The 17748-nt window shown below is 42.2% G+C and overlaps 1 protein-coding gene across 1 annotated transcript in view; it reads left to right on the forward strand.

Annotated features, from left to right (window-relative positions):
• The window catches only part of TMC3 (transmembrane channel like 3), a 58885-nt gene that overhangs the window by 6602 nt on the left and 34535 nt on the right, over positions 1-17748 (forward strand). The window contains exons 3-7 of the mRNA XM_040257401.1: positions 4071-4146; positions 7783-7864; positions 15288-15394; positions 16531-16629; positions 16732-16874. Coding sequence (XP_040113335.1) covers positions 4071-4146; positions 7783-7864; positions 15288-15394; positions 16531-16629; positions 16732-16874 — 507 coding nt within the window. The remainder of the gene's footprint in view (positions 1-4070; positions 4147-7782; positions 7865-15287; positions 15395-16530; positions 16630-16731; positions 16875-17748) is intronic.

Raw genomic sequence — 17748 nt, forward strand, 5'->3', positions numbered from 1 at the left:
ATGGACCTTTGTTGGCAAAGTAATGTCTCTGCTTTTTAATATGCTGTCTAGGTTGGTCATAACTTTTCTTCCAAGGAGTAAGTGTCTTTTAATTTCATGGCTGCAGTCACCATCTGCAGTGATTTTCGAGCCCCCCAAAATAAAATCTGCCACTGTTTCCACTCTTTCCCTATCTGTTTGCCATGAAGTGATGGGACTGGATGCCATGATCTTAGCCATGATCTTTTCTGAATGTTGAGTTAAAAGCCAACTTTTCACTCTCCTCTTTCACTTTCATCAAGAGGCTCTTTAGTTCTTCTTCACTTTCTGCCATAAGGGTGGTGTTATCTGTATATCTGAGGTTATTGATATTTCTCTCAGCAATCTTGATTCCAACTTGTGTTTCTTCCAGCCCAGTGTTTCTCATGATGTACTCTGCATATAAGTTAGATAAGCAGGGTGACAATATACAGCCTTGACGTACTCCTTTCCCTGTTTGGAACCAGTCTGTTGTTCCATGTCCAGTTCTAACTGTTGCTTCCTGACCTGCATACAGGTTTCTCAAGAGGCAGGTCAGGTGGTCTGGTATTCCCATCTCTTTCAGAATTTTCCACAGTTTTTTGTGATCCACAGTCAAAGGCTTTGACATAGTCAATAACGCAGAAATAGATGTTTTTCTGGAACTCTCTTGCTTTTTCCATGATCCAGTGGATGTTGGCAATTTGATCTCTGGTTCCTCTGCCTTTTCTAAAACCAGCTTGAACATCTGGAAGTTCATGGTTCACAGATTGCTAAAGCCTGGCTTAGAGAATTTTGAGCATTACTTTACTAACGTGTGAGATCAGTGCAATTGCGTGGTAGTTTGAACATTCTTTGGCACTGCTTTTCTTTAGAGTTGGAATGAAAACTGACCTTTTCCAGTCCTGTGGCCACTGCTAAATATTCCAAATTTGCTGACATATTGAGTGCAGCACTTTCATAGCATCATCTTTCAGGATTTGAAACAGCTCAACTGGAATTCCATCACCTCCACTAGCTTTGTTCATAGTGATGCTTCCTAAGGCCCACTTGACTTCACATTCCAGGATGTCTGGCTCTAGGTGAGTGATCACACCATCGTGATTATCTGGGTCGTGAAGATCTGTTTTGTACAGTTGTTCTGTGTATTCTTGCCACCTCTTCTTAACATCTTCTGCTTCTGTTAGGTCCATACCATTTCTGTCCTTTATTGAGCCCATCTTTGCATGAAATGTTCCCTTGGTATCTCTAATTTTCTTGAAGAGATCTCTAGTTTTTCCCATTGTATTTTTCCCTCTATTGCTTTGCACTGATCTCTGAGGAAGGCTTTCTTATCTTTCCTTGCTATTCTTTGGAACTCTGCATTCAGATGTGTATATCTTTCCTTTTCTTCTTTGCTTTTTGCTTCTCTTCTTTTTACAGCTATTTGTAAGGCCTCCTCAAACGGCCATTTTGATTTTCTGCATTTCTTTTTCTTGGGTATGGTCTTGATCCCTGTCTCCTGTACAATGTCACGAATGTTCATCCATAGTTCATCAGGTACTCTATCAGATCTAATCTCTTAAATCTATTTCTTACTTCCACTGCCTAATTGTAAAGGATTTAATTTATGTCATACCTGAATGGTGTAGTGGTTTTCCCTACTGTCTTCAATTTAAGCCTGAATTTGGTAATAAAAAGTTCATGATCTGAGCCATAGTCAGCTCCCCGTCTTGTTTTTGCTGACTGTATAGAGCTTCTCCATCTTTGGCTGTAAAAAATATAATCAATCTGATTTTGATGTTAGCCATCTGGTGATGTCCATGTGTAGAGTCTTCTCTTGTGTTGTTGGAAGAGGGTGTTTGCTATGACCAGTGTGTTCTTTTGGCAAAACTCTATTAACCTTTGCCCTGCTTCATTCTGTACTCCAAGGCCAAATTTGCCTGTTACTCCAGGTGTTTCTTGACTTCCTACTTTTGCATTCCAGTCCCCTAGAATGAAAAGGACATCTTTTTGGGGGCGTTAGTTCTAAAAGGTCTTGTAGGTCTTCATAGAACTGTTCAACTTCAGCTTCTTCAGCATTACTTGTCAGGGCATACACTTGGATTAATGTGATATTGAATGGTTTGCCTTGGAAACAAAAAGAGATCATTCTGTCAGTTTTGAGACTGCATCCAAGTACTGCGTTTTGGACTCTCTTGTTGACCATGATGGCTACTGCATTTCTTCTGAGGGATTCCTGCCCACAGTAGTAGATATAATGGTCATCTGAATTAAATTCACCCATTCCAGTCCATTTTAGTTCACTGATTCCTAAAATGTTGATATTCACTCTTGCCATCTCCTTTTTGATCACTCCCAATTTGCTTCATTCATGGACCTAACATTCCAGGTTCCTATGTAATATTGCTCTTTACAGCATCAGACCTTGCTTCCATCACGTTACATCCAGAACTGGCTATTGGCCTCCCTAATCAAAAGAAATTAACCAGAGGCCAGACAAGAAATTCAGACGTGACTTTATTGGGGTCCCTGGTGCAGCAGGGGAAAACAAGAACAGATAACAGTTTCCCTTCAATGAACAGTTTGCCAGTTCATTGAAGCGGGGGAGGGTACAAGTTTGTTTCTTACATGCAGGGTAAGGTGTGGGTGTTTCAGGGGTCAGGCCTGAGGGGTGGCTTAGGTGGTCTGCCCACCCTGAGGTGGTGCTGTGTGCAGGGGTCATGCACAGTACCCTGCTTTTGTTCCTGACTCTTCAGAAGTGACAGTTCGGGTTTTGGTATCTTTGTGTCTTATTGTCCATAATTTGCCCCAACTGTGCATGCAGGCAGTTATTTTTAGTCCTTTTTAGTTTCTTTGTATTTTGTTGCCTGGGAGGTGTGTCCAGGTGCACACACTACAGGAAAGGGTCCCAGGTCCCAGCCTGGCTCACTGCTGCCTCGGCTCCCTACTCAGTCCTTACACATCGACCCTCTCCCATGCTTGCTTCAGTTCTCTGTCATCCTTATTAGCTAGTGGGCTATTCCAGGGAAACAACTGTATTTTATGCACCTCTGTGTTCCACTGTACTTGATCCAAACAGGTGTGCAGAAAGTCACTTGCATGGAAAATGTAATGAATGAATTGGGAGAATAGCATTGACATATATACACTACCATGCTTAAAAAGATATCTCGTGGGAAGCTCCACTGCTGTAACACAGAGCTCAGCTGGGTGCTCTGTGATGACCTAGAGGGGTCAGATGGGGGTGAGGAGGGAGGTATAAGAGGGAAGGGATATATGTATACATACAGCTGATTCATATCATTGAACAGCAGAAACTAACACAACATCATAAAGCACCTATATCCCAATCAGAAAAGAAGAAATTGACCTAAGATTTTATAATGAATGAATGAAATGAAATGAATTATTATTTCACTGATATAGGCCCCTGTCTCTGTTGTTGTTCCGTTGCTAAGTCATGTCTGACGTGACTCATGGACTGCAGCACACCAGGCTCTTCTGTCCTCCACTGTCTCCCAGAGTTTGCTCCAATTTATGTCCGTTGAATTGGTGATGCCATCTAACCATCTTATCCCCTGCTGCCCTCTTCTCCTTTTGCCTTCAGTCTTCCCCAGCAACAGGGTCTTTTCCAGTGAGTCAGCTCTTCTCACCAGGTGGCCAAAGTATTGGAGCTTCAGCTTCAGCTTCAGTCCTTCCAATGAATATTCAAGTTTATTTTTTTTAGAATTGACTGGTTTGATCTAGGATTAACTGGAAAGATTGAGGGCAGGAGGGAAAAGGGGTGGCAGAGGATGAGATGGTTGGATGGCATCACCGACTCAACGGACCTGAGTTTGAGCGAACTCCGGGAGATAGTGGACTACAGGGGAGCCTGGCATGCTGCAGTCCTTGGGGTCTCGAACAGTCAGACATGACTTGGAGACTGAACAACAATTGGTTATCAAAAGTTAGAAAATGCAAGATTTGCATAAATGCATCTCTTCTCCACTGTTTGGCTCTCTATTCCTACTGCACATTCACATGTGTTGCCGAGATTACCAGGGTGATAAACTTGTGCTCACCACCATGTTTTTTTTTTCCTTTCTCAGGCGAGCAAAGGATATTGTGCTGAAGTTTGAAGGGCGGTTGACCAGGACTCGAGGCTACCAAGCGGCCGGTGCAGAGGTAAAGAGCATACACACGCAGGTGCCCACCCTTCCTCTGGTCCCCTAGCCCAGGCAGTTGAATTAACCTTGCACTTGCTGTACTACATGGGTTATAAACGTCCCTCATTAATAGTTGTTGAACAGTATGGTGAGCTCGAACGTCCGAGTTTCCCAAAACTTGCATTTGAAGTCCCGATGATGTCACTTAACAAATTGTGCTCCCTGAGGAAGCCCAACTCATCAGAAAAAAGAGATCTTCCTTTGGGAGAATGATCTGGCCTCTTTCCCAAGTGAAGCCCACTTATGTGTGTGGGTTTTCTTCACTGTATTTCATCTAATGAGAAAGTTGCAGGCATATTCCAATGCTCATTTAATAATACAGTGCTAGATTATTGCTTGTTACTTTTCCCATCCAGTTACTTACAGTTGAACTTTAGTATACATGAAAGTATCTGTTAATAAAGACATTCCAATAATTTTCATAAATACTTCAAAAACAATGAAAAAAATTATTTTTTCCACTATAATCCTCTATCTTTTGGCGGGGGATGAAGTAGATAAGAGTAACTTTTACTGTTTTGCTAGTATCTTTCTTTAAACTTCACACTTCAGTCATTGGATATATAATTTTCACATCAGACTAATTATGTTGTTATTGTTTAGTCACTAATTTGTGTCCAATTTTTTGCAACCCCATGGATTGTAGCCACCAGGCTCCTCTGTCCATGGAATTTCCCAGGCAAGAATATTGGAGTGGGTTGCCATTTTATTCTCTAGGGGATCTGCCCAACCCAGGGATTGAACCCACGGTTCCTGCGTTGGCAGGTGAATTCTTTACCATCTGAGCCACCAGGGAAGCCCCAGAGTAATTATAGTACACAAGTATTTCTGTCTTGCTTTCTTTTTTTTCACTTAACACCATAACAAGGATTTTTCTCCATGTTGCTATTTTATTTTTCACCATGTTTTTATACTTATTGTTTTCTATGACTCTGTAATATTCCATCAGGAAGATGTACGTTAATTTAATTAGTTACTTGCCTGCTGGTGATATTTAAATAGCTTCTGATTTTTCATTAGTGTTAACAGACCTGCAAAGACTGTCTTTGTACAGATGGCTTTTCCAGTCTTTTAAAAGTCTTTTTCTAGGATACATGTCAAAACTATGACTTCTGTAGAAAAAAGGATGATCCATGTTTTTTGGTTTTTGATAAATATTAATCAATTGTTTTCCAAAAGCATTTACCATCCACTATGAAGACAGCAGATTTTTTCATTCTGACGCTTTGGTTCTTCCCCTCCTCATTCATAACATCATTTCTCTACCCTTTTTTTTTTTTCGGGGTTGACTTAATTCATTCTTATATCTCATATGATAGTGATCAATGATCGTGTCTTTTTTATTGGAATATAATTGCTTTACAATGTTGTGTTAGTTTCTGCTGTATAACAAAGTGAATCAACTATATATATACATATATCCCCTCCCACCCACCCTCATCCCTCCTCTATGGTCATCACAGAGCACCAGGTTGAACCCCCTGTGCTATACAGCATCTTCTCACTAACTATCTATTTTATGCACTGTAATATATATATATATCAATCCCAGTCTCCCAGTTTGTCCCACCCATCTCCCCCCGCCATGTCCACATGTCCCTTCTCTACAAGTATGTCTATATTTCTGCCTGGGAAATAGGTTCATCTCTACCATTTTTCTAGATTCCATACATATGCATTAGTATATGATATTTGCTTTTCTCTTTCTGACTTCAGTTCAGTTGCTTAGTTGTGTCCGACTCTTTGTGACCCCATGGACTGCAGCACACCAGGCCTCCCTGTCCATCACCAATTCCCAGAGCTTGCTCAAACTCATGTCCATTAAGTCGGTGATGCCATCCAACCATCCCATCCTCTGTCCTCCCCTTCTCCTCCTGCCTTCAATCTTTTCCAGCATCAGGGTCTTTTCCAATGAGTCAGTTCTTCACATCAAGTGGCCAAAGTATTGGAGTTTCAGCTTCAACATCAGTCCTTCCAATGACTATTCAGAACCGATTTCCTTTAGGGTTGACTGGTTGGATCTCCTTGTAGTCCAAGGGACTCTCAAGAGTCTTCTCCAATACCACAGTTCAAAAGCATCAATTCTTCGGTGCTCAGTTTTCTTTATACTACAACTCTCACATCCATACATGACCACTGGAAAAACCATAGCTTTGAGCAGGCAGACATTTGTTGGTAAAGTAATGTCTCTGCTTTTTAATATGCTGTCTAGGTTGGTCATAACTTTTCTTCCAAGGAGCAAGCATCTTTTAATTTCATGGCTTCAGTCACCATCTGCAGTGATTTTGGAACCTTGGAAAATAAAGTCTCTCACTGTTTCCTCTGTTTCCCCATCTATTTGCCATGAAGTGATGGGACCAGATGCCATGATCTTAGTTTTCTGAATGTTGAGTTTGAAGCCAACTTTTTCACTCTCCTCTTTCACTTTCATCAAGAGGCTCTTTAGTTCTTTGCTTTCTGCCATAAGGGTGGTGTCATCTGTGTAGAGGTTATTGATATTTCTCCCAGTAATCTTGATTGCAGCTTGTGCTTCTTCCAGCCCAGCGTTTCTCTTGATGTACTCTGCATAGAAGTTAATTAAGCAGGGTGACAAAATACAGCCTTGACGTACTTTCTTTCTGACTTACTTCACTCTATATGACAGACTTTAGGTCCATCTACCTCTCTCCAAATGACCCAGTTTTGTTCCTTTTTATGGCTGAGTGATATTCCATCTTACATACATTAATGTACATTGTATATACATTGCATTTAGAATTAAATCCAGACTCCTTCCTCTGACCCATCAGATCAGCCATTTCCTCCTTTTTGACTTCATCTCATTCCTTTCTTCTTATTCTTTCCTGTAAAATGCCCTGCTCATGCTAACCCACAGGCTTCTCCTGGCTATTCTCCCTTTCTAGGTAGCTCCACTAAGGACTAATTATTTTTGGAACTATTGATTAATTTTCATTCACATCTCAGCTCATGTATGACCTCCCCAGATAGACCTCCCAGTTCTAATGAGTTGAATTCTTCATTGTTTCCTCCCTTCTATCTGGATGCAAACTCCACACCAGCTGAACCTCACGTCTTGCTCATGATTTGTATCCGAGGTATTGGAAACACAATGTAGGTGGTCAGTACACACTCTGGATGTACAGATTGTTCATAAGCTATAATACATGTTGTTAGTACACATCTGCTCCCAATGATCTGAGAAGCCTTATCAAATCTCAATAACCCAGGCCTGAAATTAGGACCCATTTCTTCCTTGGTTTTGCTTAATTTTGTGTTCACTTTGCTCTTAAATGGCTTCCCTGATGGCTCAGACAGTACAGAGTCTGCCTGCAATGGTGGAGACCTGGGTTTGATTCCTGGGCTGGGATGATCCCCTGGAAAAGGGAAAGGCAACCCACTGCAGTATTTTTTGCCTGGAGAATCCCATGGACAGAGGATCCTGGTGGCTACAGATCACGGGCTTGAAAAGTCGGACATCACTGAGCGACTGAGCGTGCCCGCTGGGAGCCTCACCCCGACGTACGACCTGGGCTCCACACAATCACTGCTACCCTCATGAATGTCAAGTCCTCTAATCCTGCTCCCTCTTCTCTAGCTGTGGCGGAAGTTTGCTCGTCTGGCCTGTAACTTCGTGGTCATCTTCATCCCTTGGGAAATGAGGATAAAGAAAATCGAAAGTAAGTGCTGGCACTTGGAGGAGTGGGGTGGGAGGTGGTGGCCAGCCAGCAGTGAGGTCTGAGATGGGTCTGGGGCGAACTGGTTCCTACACTGGGCAGTCAGGGCCCTTGTACACACAGTGCTGACTGAGGCTGCCCAGGTGTCTATGGCGGTGGGAGACACAGTGTTTGTCTGTCTCTACCACCTCCCAGGAAAAATACAGCCCCACATTCCGCTGGGATTCTGTCAGTTCATGCCTTAGACACAATATAAACCCAGAAACGATAGAGAGGGAAAACTGTTAGATGAATAAAAGGATAACATGGGTGATTACAAAACAAAATGCAAAGATTAGCATTTTGAGAGAGGTGACTGTACTTATTTAGAAAAATACACCCCCCCCTGCAATTAAATCAATCATAGTAACATTTGAAAACACACACACAGTGGGACTTCCCTGGTGGTTCAGTGGTTAAGAATTTAACACTCCCAGCACAGGGGTCATGGGTTTGATCCCTGCTTGGGGAACTAAGATCCCAAATGCTGCATAGCACAGATAAAAAAATGTTTAAAAGAATAAAAACACACACAGTACAAACACAAAAATGCAACACAGAGGAATAAATATAACCAGAAGTCTGAAATAAAGAAAACTAAACTTTGATCATGAGATAGTTAAAGCGTTTTGTGAAGAGACATAGAATGATTTAATATTTGGGAGGTATTGATTTTCTCAGTATCAATTTGTAGGTTTTAATGCAGTTTCAATAAAATTACAATACAGTGTGTTTTGTGTATTGCTCATATGGGAAAAACAATTAATTGAAAACTTTTTTGAAAGGAAAAACTTAAATGAACTTGTATAACCAAAACGTTAAATGAAATACATTATAAAAACTACAGGAATTGAAACATGTAGCATAGAGCCTTAATGGATGCTGGAACAATTGAGTCAACTGTTTTAAAGAATAACCTAGATCTTTCACTTTAAAGCTCAATTAGGTCAGTTCAGATGCTCAGTAGTGTTCTACTCTTTGCCACCCCATGGATTGCAGCACGCCAGGCTTCCCTGTCCATCACCAACTCCTGGAGCTTACTCAAACTCATGTCCATCAAGTCAGTGATACCATCCAACCATTTCATCTTCTGTCCTCCCCTTCTCCTCCTGCCTTCAATATATCCCAGCATCAGGGTCTTTTCCAGTGAGTCAGTTCTTCACATCAGGTGGCCAAAATATCAGAGTTTCAGCTTCAGCATCAGTCCTTCCAATGAACACTCAGGACTGATCTCCTTTAGGATGGACTGGATGGATCTCCTTGTAGTCCAAGGGACTCTCAAGAGTCTTGTCCAACACCACAGTTCAAAAGCATCAATTCTTTGGCACCCAGCTTTCTTTATAGTCCAACTCTCACATCCATACTTGACCACTGGAAAAACCATAGTTTTGACTCGATGGACCTTTGTTGGTAAAGTAATGTCTCTGCTTTTTAATATGCTGTCTAGTTTGGTCATAGCTTTTCTTCCAAGGAGCAAGTGTCTTTTAATTTCATGGCTGCAGTCACCATCTGCAGTGATTTTGGAGCCCAGGAAAATAAAGTCTCTCACTGTTCTCATTGTTTCCCCATCTATTTGCCATGAAGTGATGGGACCAGATGCCGTGATCTTAGTTTTCTGAATGTTGAGTTTGAAGCCAACTTTTTCACTCTCCTCTTTCACTTTCATCAAGAGGCTCTTTAGTTCTTCTTCTCTTTCTGTCATAAGGGTGGTGTCACCTGCATATCTAAGGTTATTGATATTTCTCCTGGTAATCTTGATTCCAGCTTGTGCTTCATCCAATCCAGCATTTCTCATGATGTACTCTGCATATAAGTTAAATAAGCAGGATGACAATATGCAGCTTTGACTTATTCCTTTCCCTATTTGGAACCAGTCTGTTTTTCCATGTCCAGTTCTAACTTTCTTCTTGACCTGCATACAGATTTCTCAGGAGTCAGGTCAGGTGATCTGGTATTCCCATCTCTTGAAGAATTTTCCAGTTTCTTGTGATCCACACAGTCAAAGGCTTTGGCATAATCAGCAAAGCAGAAGTAGATGTTTTTCTAGAACTGTCTTACTTTTTCTGATGATCCAACAGATGTTGGCAATTTGATTTCTGGTTCCTCTACCTTTTTTAAATCCAGCTTGAACATCTGGAAGTTCATGGTTCATGTACTGTTGAGGCCTGGGTTGGAGAATTTTGAGCATTACTTTGCTAGTGTGTGAGATGACTGCAGTTCTGCGGTAGTCTGAACATTCTTTGGCATCACATTTTCTTGGGATTGGAATGAAAACTGACCTTTTCCAGTCCTGTGGCCACTGCTGAGTTTTCCAAATTTGTTGGCATATTGAGTGCAGCACTTTCACAGCATCATCTTTTAGGATTTGAAATAGCTCAACTGGCATTCCATCACCTCCACTAGCTTTGTTTGTAGTAATGTTTCCTAAGGCCCACTTGACTTTGCATTCCAGGATGTCTGGCTCTAGGTGAGTGATCACACCATCATGCTTATCTGGGTCATGAAGATATTTTTTTGTACAGTTGTTCCGTGTATTCTTGCCACCTCTTCTTAATATCTTCTGCTTGTTAGGTCCATACCATTTCTGTCCTTTATTGTACCCATCTTTGCATGAAATGTTCCCTTGGTATCTCTAATTTTCTTGAAGAGATCTCCAGTTTTTCCCATTCTATTGTTTTCCTCTATTTCTTTGCACTGATCACTGAGGAAGACTTTCTTATCTCTCCTTGCTGTTCTTTGGAACTCTGCATTCAAATGGGTATATTTTTCCTTTTCACCTTTGCCTTTCACTTCTCTTCTTTTTACAGCTATCTGTAAGGCCTCTTCAGACAACCATTTTGCCTTTTTGTATTTATTTTTCTTGGGTATGGTCTTGATCACTGTCTCCTGTACAATGTCACAAACCTCCATCTATAGTTCTTCAGGCACTCTGTCTATCACATCTAATCCCTTGAATCTATTTGTCACTTCCACTGTATAACGTAAGGGATTTTACTTGAATAGGAAACCATGAGGGGATAAAAAGAAATACAAGTAATGTGATGTGAGCCTGTCAAATTCTGAAAGTAAAGAAAGAATCACCCAGGAAAGTATTGTTATATTTAATTACACATAAAAGAAATTTTATGTACATAAAAAATAGAGGTAAAAGTTAGATGACAAATTGAGGAGGGGAAAAGCATTTTTAACATTTAAGTGATATTAATCCCTTTCAGAGACATTACTTTGCCAACAAAGGTCCATTTAGTCAAGGCTATGGAAATCACTGCAGATGGTGACTGCAGCCATGAAATTAAAAGACGTTTACTCCTTGGAAGAAAAGTTATGACCAACCTAGATAGCATATTCAAAAGCAGAGACATTACTTTGCCAACTAAGGTCCGTCTAGTTAAGACTATGGTTTTTCCTGTGGTCATGTATGGATGTGAGAGTTGGACTGTGAAGAAGGCTGAGCACCAAAGAATTGATGCTTTTGAACTGTGGTGTTGGAGAAGACTCTTGAGAGTCCCTTGGACTGCAAGGAGATCCAACCAGTCCATTCTGAAGGAGATTAGCCCTGGGATTTCTTTGGAAGGAATGATGCTAAAGCTGAAACTCCAGTACTTTGGCCACCTCATGTGAAGAGTTGACTCATTGGAAAAGACTCTGATGCTGGAAGGGACTGGGGGCAGGAGGAAAAGGGGATGACCGAGGATGAGATGGCTGGATGGCATCACTGACTCGATGGACGTGAGTCTGAGTAAACTCCAGGAGTTGGTGATGGACAGGGAGGCCTGGTGTGCTGTGATTCATGGGGTCGCAAAGAGTCGGACATGACTGAGTGACTGAACTGAACTGATGGTTTTTCCAGTGGTCATGCATGGATGCAAGAATTGGACTGTGAAGAAAGCTGAGCGCCGAAGAATTGATGCTTTTGAACTGTGGTGTCAGAGAAGACTCTTGAGAGTCCCTTGGACTGCAAGGAGATCCAACAAGTCCATTCTGAAGGAGATCAGCCCTGGGTGTTCTTTGGAAGGAATGATGCTAAAGCTGTAACTCCAGTAATTTGGCCACCTCATGCGAAGAGTTGACTCATTGGAAAAGACTCTGATGCTGGGAGGGACTAGGGCCCTGAGGAAAAGGGGATGACAGAGGATGAGATGGCTGGATGGCATCACCGACTCGATGGACATGAGTTTGGGTGAACTGTGGGAGATGGTGGTGGACAAGGAGGCCTGGCATGCTGCGATTCATGGGGTTGCAAAGAGTCGGACGTGACTGAGCGACTGAACTGAACTGAACTGAACTGAACTGAATCCCTTTCATACCAGTGGTAGAAATGTCAATTGGGATGCTATTTCTAGGGGAAAGTGGTAATTTGAACCAAACATCTTCAGAATGTTTATACTGTTTGATAGAACCCTTCCATTCCCTAACAACCAGAGAAAACAGCAGCCACAACAAAATCAAACACACTTGATTCCCTGCCCAGATCCCTTTACTTGTCTGGTCCACCCTTTTTCAGCTGTTCTGAGTGCTGGCTGCTATGTCTTCTGGCCACTCCCTTCCCTCGAGGATTAGTCTTGGCCCACATTGTTCCAGATGTTGGGCAGACATCACCTGCTCCCCCAGCCCCACTGGAGAGCCTACAGGCGATGACTAAGGGGTATTCAAGTCTAGCTTCTTGTTTAAAGTGAAACCAACACTATGATGCAACTTGCCCTCCAGAGCTCCCCATGGGATTAGGCTAAGCCAGGCTCAAGTTGAGACCACATCTTTGCTCAGCTCTATCCCCTGACCTCCCCTGACCCCCTGACCCACTTTCTCCTAAGATTGCTTCCTCAATATATCATGTTCAGTTCAGTTCAGTCAATCAGTCATGTCCGACTCTTTGCTACCCCATGGACTGCAGCATGCCAGGCTTCCCTATCCATCACCAACTCCTAGAGCTTGCTCAAACTCATGTCCATCAAGTTGGTGATGCCATCCCACCATCTCATCTTCTGTCATCCCCTTCTCCTTCTGCCTTCAATCTTTCCCAGCATCAAGGTCTTTTCCAATGAGCCAGTTCTTCCCATCAGGTGGCCAAAGTATTGGAGTTTCAGCTTTAGCATCAGTCTTTCCAATGAACATTCAGGACTGATATCCTTTAGGATAGACTGTTGGATCTCTTTGCAGTCCGAGGGACTCTCAAGAGTCTTCTCCAACACTACAGTTCAAAACATCAACTCTTCATGCTCAGCTTTCCTTATAGTCCAACTCTCACATCCATACATGACCACTGGAAAAACCATAGCCTTGACTAGACGGACCTTTGTTGGTAAAGTAATATCTCTGCTTTTTAATATGCTGTCTAGGTTGGTCATAGCTTTTCTTCCAAGGAGCAAGCCTCTTTTAATTTCATGGCAGCAGTCACCATCTGCAGTGATTTTGGAGTAAAAAAAAAAAATCTTTCACTGTTTCCCCATCTATTTGCCATGAAGTGATGGAACCAGATGCCATTATCTTAGTTTTGTGAATGTTGAGTTTTAAGCCAACTTTTCACCCTCCTCTTTCGCTTTTGTCAAGAGGCTCTTATTTCTTCTCTTTCTGCCATAAGGGTGGTGTCATCTGCATATCTGAGGTTATTGATATTTTTCCCGGTTATCTTGACTCCAGTTTGTGCTTCATCCAGCCCAGCACTTCACATATTAAACTCTGCATATAAGTTAAATAAGCAGGGTGATAATATACAGCCTTGACGTACTCCTTTCCCGATTTGGAGCCAATCTGTTGTTTCATGTCCAGTTCTAACTGTTGCTTCCTGACCTGCATACGGTTTCTCAGGAGTCAGGTCAGGTGGTCTGGTATTTCCATCTCTTTAAGAATTTTCCACAGTTTCTTGTGATCCACACAGTCAAAGGCTTTGGCATAGTCAATAAAGCAGAAGTAGATGGTTTTCTGGAACTCTCTTGCTTTTTCAATTATCGAACAGATGTTGGCAATTTGATCTCTGGTTCCTCCGCCTTTTCTAAATCCAGTTTGAACATCTGGAATTTCGTGGTTCATATACTTTTGAAGCCTGGCTTGGAGAATTTTGAGCATTACTTTGCTAGCATGTGAGATGAGTGAAATTGTGTGGTAGTTTGAACATTCTTTGGCATTGCCTTTCTTTGGGATATATATCATGTTAGCTCAGCCCTTTTCTCAGGCTCTGCTTCTAGGAAATCTGACCTTAGAAACTGATTTCTGCAGAATCATTTATGCTAGCAAATACTCTACCTAGTGAAAAGTTAGACACTTCCAAAGAGTCAGGGAGTGGGGTTTAAGTTAAATAAACTATGTAACATTAATTGGATGGAACAATAAAATTCATTTTATAGGGAAATATTTCATATGAGAAAATGCTCATTATAGATTGTTAACCCTAGATGTGTAGAGACATGACAGTTTTATACGAAAAAATACACATATAGGATGAGAATGGATGGTTCCACTAAAAATTTACTAGAAAGTAATTCTAGTAGTGATTTTAATTTAGTAGCCTTGGAGTAGGTGACTTTTTTTGGCTTTCTTTGTGATGTTTTGTGTTTTACTACTTATTATGAAACATAAGCTAGATTTGAAATAAAATTTCAAGATACTACTTTTCCAAAGTATGATACCAGTACACCTGCTCCAGGAAGTCATCAGAAGTGTCACCTACATCCCCATCCAACTTCCTCTAAGCCCCCTTGTTTTCTCAATAGAAATTTACTTTTAGTCATTTTTTGGCCACGCTGTGGGGCATGTGGGAACCTCAGTTCCAGGACCAGGGAGTGGTCCACCTGCCACCTACCACCTTCCGCTGGGCCACCTGCAGTGGAAGCAGGGAGTCTTAACCACTAGACCATCAGGGAAGTCCCAGAAATTTGTTTTTAACCACCCTTTTAATTTCAGAATAAGTTTAGATGTATGGAAAAGTGGCTAGGAGAATTCTTATAACCCCTTTGACCACTTTTCCCTAATGTTAACATCTAACACACTGTTATTTCTTTTGAAATTAAGACAAAAGAATCCTTACAATATCCTTGGAATTTTCCAAACTATGCAAAATGAAAAAGAAATCTTTTAAATCCTCAAAAGAGGCTGATATTTTTGAACGTAGGTGAAATGTAAATCTGATAAAAAGCATTTTAGATCCATATGACATGAGGGGAAAGTATGACATTAGGGATTAAGGATGTATGTGTGTAATTGGTAGATATTAAGGAATGTGTTAATCCTTCTGAATGATCATCATGGGTCAACACCCTGACAGGGACATTATGGCATTCTTAGGCTATGTCCTGCTGACATAAGAAAAAAAAAATCAGTGTTGCTTTACAGAGACCTTCTTGCACTGGGAGGATTTTCTTTAAACTGTGCTCCTTACCTTGTCTTTCTTTAGGTCATTTTGGATCTGGTGTTGCCTCTTATTTCATATTCTTGAGATGGTTATTTGGGATCAATATTGTGCTCACGATTATGACAGGTGCTTTTATTGTTCTTCCAGAGGTAAGAACTATATCAGGAGAGTTTAAAGTGCCATTTGTTATAAAGAAGAGATGTTTAGAGCTGTAGCATAAGACAGGCACCCTCATTATCCTCATGGGAAGGATAATCTCTGTGTCCAAACAGGGCTCAGTGAACTTTTTTCAGTAAAGGGCCAGATAGTAAATATTTCAGTCTTTGTGGGCTTCTTAAATCTGCTACATCATACAAAAGTGACTAATAAGCCCTAGATCACTAGTAAGTGTGGCTGCGTTCTGATAAAATTTTATTTATGAGTGCTGAGTCACTCAGTTGTGTCTGACTCTTTGCAACCCCATGGATTGTAGCCCCCAGACTCCTCTGTCCGTGGGATTCTCCAGGCAAGAATACTGGAGTGGGTAGCCATTCCCTTCTCCAGGGGATCTTCCCGACCCAGGGATTGAACCCAGGTCTCCTGTATAGCAGACAGATTCTTTACCATCTGAGCCACCTGGGAAGCAATTTTGCATTTTTTTCCAACCATTTAAAAATGTGCAATGGTCTCCCCAAGTAGTTCAGTGGTAAAGAATCCAACTGTCAAGCAGTAGATATGGGGTTGATCCCTGGGTTGGGAAGATCCTCCAGAGAAGAAAATGGCAACCTACTCCAGCATTCTTGCCTAGAAAATCCCACAGGCAGAGGAGCCTGGGGGTCTATAATCCATGGGGTCACAAAGAGTTGGATATGACTTAGCCACTAAACCACCACCACTCAAACCTTCTTTAGCTCTTGGGCCACACAAAAGGAAGTGTTAGGCTGGATTTGGCTTATGGCCAGTGTGCAGACATTGTGTTAAAGTAAAATCCATTTCTCAACTAAACTTTATCTTTGCAAAGCAAATGGGACCATTTCCTATGCCATTATAGAAACCCAGTGGCTTCAAACATCCTCTCTTAGAAGCCATGTCCAGCCTAGAGAGTACACTCAAACTGGCCCCAGTCAGGCAAATGAATGTTTGACCACTCATGATGAATTCCTCATAGACAAGTATCAAGCAGAATCCACTTCCTAAGAGTCTTGTAGGTGCAGCATCTTCACAGGTGCATGGAGATCAGTGGCCCCTTTTCTTCTGGTCCCTTCCCACCCAGAGGACTGCGTGATCGCCTTTCCTCTGTCACCAGCTCATTGCAGGCCAACCGTTTGGAAGCACAGCCAGCAAGACCATCCCCAAGGAGCATATTGCATCTGCCCAAGATCTGGACACCGTTTGGTCCCTGGGGGTGAGTTTCAGGCCCAGCCACACTCTTGTCTCGAGGTGGGAGGGGGTTGTGAATGTTCTAGAACCTGGGAGTCAGAAATGATACCGAGTGCTCTTTCTGCAGGGTTACCTCCAGTACTCAGTCCTCTTCTATGGCTACTACGGCAGGGAGAGACGGATCGGGAGAGCTGGCTACCGGCTGCCCTTGGCCTATTTCCTGGTGGGGATGGCGGTGTTTGCTTACAGCTTCATCATCCTCTTAAAAAAGTATGTCTGTTCAGTTCCCCAAAATCCATGCCAAAATGCTGTGGATGATCTCATTTCATCTTGTCACTAACCCTGCAAAGTCAGGGCATACATCTGCCCATGTTACAGATTAGGCGTGGCGTCCTTGCTCAGTCCTATCTGACTCTGCAACAACTGTATGACCTGTAGCCCACCAGGTTACTCTGTCCATGTAATTTTCCAGGCATGAATGGAGGGGGTTGCCATTCCCTCCTCCAGGGCATCTTTCAATCCAAGGATTGAACCTGTGCCTCCTGCATTGGCATGCGGATTCTTTATCACTAGTGCCACCAGGGAAGCTCTGATCCTGTGTACACACCAGCTTGTCTTCATCACTCTGCCCCTTGCGTCATCATAGCAGAGTTCAGGTAGAAGGGATTAGGATAAAAAAAGATGAAACAGTCATCATCATCGTTATCATCAAGCAGACAAAACCTCGGGAGATGCACAGTGACTTGAGGACCTTAAGGGTTCACACAAAAATGGGTACATGTATATGTATGATTGAGTCCCTTCACTCTGCACCTGAAACTATCACAACATTGTTAATCTGCTATCAATTCAGTTAATGTCCAACTCTTTTCAACCCCATGGACTGCACCACACCAGGCTTTCCATCCATCACCAACTCCCGGAGCGTGCTCAAACTCGTATCCATCAAGTCAGTGATGCCATCCAACCATCTCATCCTCTGTCGTCCCCTTCTCTTCCTGCCCTCAATCTTTCCCAGCATCAGGGTCTTTTCCAATGAGTCAGTTCTTTGCCTCAGGTGGCCAAAGTGTTGGAGTTTCAGCTTTAGCATCAGTCCTTCCAGTGAATATTCAGGACTGATTTCCTTTAGGATTGACTGATTTGA

Source organism: Oryx dammah, unplaced genomic scaffold (genome assembly GCF_014754425.2).
Source record: "Oryx dammah isolate SB20612 unplaced genomic scaffold, SCBI_Odam_1.1 HiC_scaffold_16, whole genome shotgun sequence".
Lineage (NCBI taxonomy): Eukaryota > Metazoa > Chordata > Mammalia > Artiodactyla > Bovidae > Oryx > Oryx dammah.